General features: G+C 45.1%; 1 protein-coding gene across 4 annotated transcripts; it reads left to right on the forward strand.

Moving 5' to 3' along the window:
• The first annotated feature begins 672 nt into the window (after positions 1-672).
• On the forward strand, positions 673-5,101 carry cmtr2 (cap methyltransferase 2). Of its 4 annotated transcripts, none has more exons than XM_023331901.1 (3): positions 673-696; positions 1,828-3,087; positions 3,795-5,101. In XM_023331901.1, exons 2-3 carry the CDS (start codon positions 1,837-1,839, stop codon positions 4,842-4,844), a joined length of 2,301 nt encoding a protein of 766 aa, XP_023187669.1. In that variant the 5' UTR covers positions 673-696; positions 1,828-1,836; the 3' UTR covers positions 4,845-5,101. The 4 variants fall into 4 exon arrangements, with proteins under 4 accessions (XP_023187669.1, XP_005807772.1, XP_023187670.1 ...); XM_005807715.2 differs by having other exon boundaries at positions 678-755; XM_023331902.1 differs by lacking the exon at positions 673-696 and adding an exon at positions 698-721.
• Positions 5,102-5,610: the final 509 nt, after the last annotated feature.

The following is a 5,610-nucleotide window of genomic DNA, read 5'->3' on the forward strand; positions in this document are numbered from 1 at the left end:
ATGACAGTGTCATCAGCAGACCAGCTACCATGAAACACATCCAGTGAAGTGGCAATACTATCTTTGAATCCTCTGTAAAACAGACAGGTGTGGCGTGATATAGACAGGCTGGATGCAGCTTTTCAGTTCTCAGACAGCATTTACACAAAATGTAGTCTGACATTAAACTTGTGGCACTACAACTAAGAGCCACCATTACATTTTATTTTATATGAAGCAAAATGTATGAAATTTGGCATGAAATCTATCTATCTAGCTAGCTGGCTAGCTATGTGATTGATGCAATGCCAATGAGGATAAATCATTTTCAACACACCATTTTTTTTTTCAACACACCTTTTTTTTTATCAAAAAGTGCAAAGAACACCATTTATGGAAGCCTGTTTCTGCCACTCTGTAAAAATAAAATTATCTCATTATTTTGAGATACAATTTCATTATAATGAGATAAATTTTTTTTTAACAGAGTGGCGGAAACGGGCTTCCAGAACCATTTTATTCATAACTTTTATAATGTTTTATCATCTTAATTGTTTTATTTTTTCAAATGCTACAGGGGGAAGCATAACTTTGAACCGGTCAAATCTCTGAGCTACTCCTTTAAGAAAACTTCGACCACTTGTTTTCACGCATGCGCACTGTGCGCTTTAAGTCACGTGGGTGGTGTGTTCCGTTTCCTTACGGAACATCAGCTGGGTGAGTGTCTGTTCGCTGCTTTCAGGTAGTTTACGCTGAAATTGACACACCGCAGACAGGTACAGACCTTTCCCTGAGGGAATAAAGTTTTAGAAAAATACAAATGTTTTCGGGTTTTGAAAAGTCCGTCTGTGACCCGCTTGGACGTCACACGATGTAATCATGACATGCTTTCATTATCCTCGCAGCTCATACGGTTTTCCTCAGCCGCTTTGGTGCATTTTTCAGAACATAATTGAAATTCTCAAAACTACTTGTTCAATTTTTGTGCACAAAATTAAAGCGGTTTTCTCATTTCTGTGAACAAACTGCAAATGCCTTTGTACGTCCATGTAAGTGGTTATGTGCAATAATTATACTGACAACATGACGAATAAATTTGACTGTCGTATTCAAACACAATGAAACAAGTACTTCTCATTCTGAGGCACTGTCGTGTTTATCGACAAATATTTAATTTTCAGAGATGAATTGAGGATTTTGAGAAAGAAACTGGATTTAGCAGGTAATTTATGCTGTTAAGCTGTTTGTTCAGAGAAATGCACTTAGTGTTTTGCAAATGTCGAAAATGATTCCCAAAAAAAAGAAGCGTCTGTAATTTTTAGCATATAAGTAGTTTTGCTAATCGCAATTGACTTAACAGGACAGCATTATGTAAAATCTACTTTTTTTTAGCTTTACATCACGCTATAATGTTGTTCCTTCACCAAAAACATACCTGGAGTGTTGCCTTGATTCTTTCATGTATGTTTGAGAAATCCTTTAATCTCCATGGCAACCATTCAGCTCTGCAAAATGTCTGGAGGGACTGAAGGCGTATCTCCTCCTACAGCTGCAGTTTCCAAGTTTCTGCCTCACAGAGCAGCCCTCTCCCACTCAGCTCCTTCAGACTAGCCAGCAGCAATTAGCAAACACCTGGTGGGTTTTCGGAGACGTGTTGTCAGTAGTTCATAGAATAAAAGAACAATGTTCATTTTACTCAAACGTATAGCTATAAAAAGTAAAATCAGAGAAACTGTTCACTTTGCAGGGGTCTCTTAATTTTTTCCAGAGGTGTGTAGGCTATATATGTTTGAAATTTAAGATGTGGATTTTAATCCTAATAATTCCCACATTGTATTTGCTCTACAGGTGGGGAGGATGAGCTCAAGCTGTGGCACAAGAAGAAAGGTCCGACAGCAGCAGCTCTCCTGCAGCTTGGTGCCGTCTGATCCTGAAACACAGGCAGAGACCCAGGATCTCTTTAACAAAGTTAAAACCTTTATGAAGCCAGTGGATGAGGAATGGCGCATCCCCGACCCTAATGTTGCTCTCAAACACCCGGCAGAGAACCACCGACACCTCCAGGAGCTGAAGGCGTCTCTGAATGCCGTGAAGAACCAGCTCAGTGACAAGAACATACAAGTGTGGCACCAACACACCAACTCCACCAACCGAGCTGGGAAGGTGATCGCTGCTGTTCGCTCGGCTGCCAACGCGGAGATCTGCACTCAGGCCTGGTGCAAGTTCTACGAGATCCTGGGGACCTTTGACCTTCTGCCAGAGGAGGCGCTTCAAAACGGGGAGCTGAACTCCGTCCATCTCTGTGAAGCTCCAGGAGCGTTCATCACCGCTCTCAATCACTACATGAAAACAAACGAGTCCACCCGCTACTGCGACTGGGGCTGGGTCGCCAACACCCTCAACCCGTACCACGAGGCCAACGGAGGGAGCACGACCATCGTGGACGACCGGCTGATCGCCAACACGCTGCCGTGGTGGTTCTTTGGCTCCGACAACACGGGGAACATCATGCTCCAGAAGCACCTGCTGGATCTGCAAGTGTTTGTGTCCAACATGCAGCGGGTCGACGTGGTGACGGCCGACGGAAGCTTTGACTGTCAGGAGAACCCGGACGAGCAAGAGGCGCTGGTGGCGTCGCTGCATTACTGCGAGGCCGCTGCAGCGCTGCTCCTCCTGAGCCCCGGTGGCTCCTTCGTCCTGAAGATGTTCACGCTGTATGAACACTCCTCCATCTGCTTGCTCTACCTGCTGAACTGCTGCTTCCGCTCCGTCAGCGTCTTCAAACCCGCCACCAGCAAAGCGGGGAACTCCGAGGTTTACGTCGTGTGTTTGAACTACGAGACCAAGGAGGAGGTGAGGCCTCTGCTCTCCAAACTGATCCGAAATTATGGCCCAAATCTGGCTGACAGAGAGGCGTTGTTCCCCAGCTCGGTTATCCCAGAGACGTTTCTGAAGCAGCATGAGGAGTTGTGCTCCTACTTCCACACCCTGCAGGTGGGGACCATCGGTGAAAACCTGTGGCTGTTTGAAGGGATGAGCACAGAGAGGAGGCAGCGGCTTGACCACATCAGAGACTGTGTTGTGCATGAATACCTGCAGCGCTTCCAGGTAAGACGCATGTTAATTAAATTGGACCTTTTATGTTTTTGTACTTCCATTTGGTACTTCCATTTGGCTCTGCTTCTAAAAACCGCTTCTAAAAATCGCTTAAACGTATTGCCAAAAAAATGTGTGGGTGTTTTTATTAATTAATTTATTCATTCATTTATTTATTGCCGTCTAGAAAATGAGCCGTTTCAAAAACCTTCCTGTTTTTAAGTCACATTCCATTGGCACTTTTCTGTCACCTTTCAACCCTAGCCAAGTCCAACCCTTCAGCCCAGCTCTGTTGCCAAGCAACCCTAGCTGAGCTTAGCACATTTGGTCAGCTGGTTTTACTGCTGTATGCGCTGCAAAATGGCTGCTGGAAAAGACAAGTGTTTTGTTCTTGTCCTACCACTTAGAAACCATTTGCTGCATTATTGTTGGTTTTACAGGAGGCTCTACTTCTGCTTTTCAAAGATGTTCAGTTGTGTCATTGAGTATCTGTTTGCAGTGTGTATAAAGTGTGAGTGTAAACATTGGTTTGGCATGGCCAGCAGCAGAATATTTGGATTTAGCAAGCAGTCATTTAAAACAGGGATTTACTATTTAGAACACAGACAAAAGTAATAATGTATCTGACTTTTAACCAGCCTCTAGAGGTTTATATTCTACTAGTCTCTCTTGTCTGTGGCATCACTTCTGGATATTAATTGTAGTATTACTGTGTGCAGGTGAGCTTTCTTCCCAGGAGCCGGTGGATTTCCAGGAACACGGTGAGTCCCGCCTGCTGCAGCGTGCCGGCAGGTCGACCTCTGGGCCAGAAGAAGCAAACCGGCTCCTTCAACGAGCGCAGGGAGCTGCAGAACCTGAGCTGGAGGGAGCGAATTGGGCGGAGCTGCCAGGCTGCGCTGATACAGAGTCACTGCACTGAGGACAGAGGGCTGGGCTGCGTGTTAGAAGGACCCCGCTCCAGCTGCTATGTAGATTCATGGTATGTTGTAACTGGAGCTGCGCTGCCTGCAGTCAGGAACTCTCCATTCTGTGACTCAGCGCTGTTGAACCACCTGAACGAAGCCCTGCAGGATGCAGCGGTGGACTGGACTCTAGTGACCCCCTGCCGCTCCTGCCGTGCGGCTTGCACTGCCTCCATTTTGTCTGAAGCTGGAGGTCTTGAGGGGAGCAAAGAGAAACGGCAGTGTCTGGTGTTCGACAGCCGCGCAGCGTGGGCTGCTGCTGCTGAGAGCCAAGCAGACGATTTAGTTCTGACGTTCAGTGAAGAGCCTTCGTTTCCTCAGAGAGGCTGCATCCTGCTGCACGACGGCGAGCCTCTGTACCAGCAGCAGCTGCTGGGATGTGTCCTGCTCGCCCTGCAGACCCTGAGCGCCGGGGACGCCCTGCTGCTGCGGGTGTTTTCGGCCCTGACTCGAGTCACCGCTGCCACTGTGTTCTGCCTGCACGCCTGTTTCCGCTCCATCTCCTTCAGGTGTCCACCCCCGTCCGGCGGAGTTGGGGCCTTGCTGATGTGCGTCGGCTTCTGCCCCGAAGCGGCCGCTCCGATGCTCCCAGTTCTGAGTGACGTGCAGAGCAGCATCCAGCAGCTGATTGGAGGAGGAGAAGGAGACATGGGGGAGAACCGAACACACGCAGGTGACAGACAGGTACTGCAGTTTGTTCCCATGGAGGAGCTGCTGAAAGGAGGACTAACAGAGTTCCTCTGGACCATGAACTCTGAAATCACCCAGCAGAAGCTGCACCTCCTGCTGCAGGAGGCAGCTTACTGAGGCTAAGGCTGCAGCGGATTATCACTCCAGAACAATACGACATGTCCGTTTTTATTTTTCTAACACCAACAAACAGAAGAACAAAACTAAAGGTGCAGTCCACTAAGTAAAAGTAAATTTTACTTCTTGAATTTAATTTTACAAATCAAAATTATGTACAGAACACTGCAAATACACAAAGTCGTACCAAGTAATTTTGGTTTAGTTTCTAGTACAAATGTCTCAGTACAATTGAAATTAGACAAAACCTACTTAAGCAATTTTTAAGTCAATAGTTTGTTAATATTGAAGAAAAAATACTAGTTCCACTGGCAGATTATTTCATATTTTCCCATATCGTAAGTGAAATAATCTGCCAGTGGAACTAGTACTTTTTTATAAATATTAAGAAACTCTTGACTTAAAAGTTACTTGTAAGTTAGTTTTGTCTTATTTATGTCTTATTCTTATATTCCAGATATTTTCACTAGAAACTAGACTAAAAATACTTGGCAAGACTCTCTATTTTTGCAGTGAATTAAATAAATGTTCAGGATTTAGTTATTTATTTTCATTTTGATGGTTATGAATTCGAAATAAATAATAAACAATATTCAGTTTCTCAGAAAATTTGAATATTACATAAGATCAATTAAGAACAATTATTTTTAGTACATGAAGGCCCTCTTAATGTTTGCTTTGCACTGCGTTTGCTTGATTTACTGCATCAGTGCAGCGTGGCATGGAGACGTTTAGCCAAGGCTCTGCTGAATAAGCTGAGTTTTAA

The sequence above is a fragment of the Xiphophorus maculatus genome, chromosome 4 (genome assembly GCF_002775205.1).
Source record: "Xiphophorus maculatus strain JP 163 A chromosome 4, X_maculatus-5.0-male, whole genome shotgun sequence".
Classification (NCBI taxonomy): Eukaryota; Metazoa; Chordata; class Actinopteri; order Cyprinodontiformes; family Poeciliidae; genus Xiphophorus; species Xiphophorus maculatus.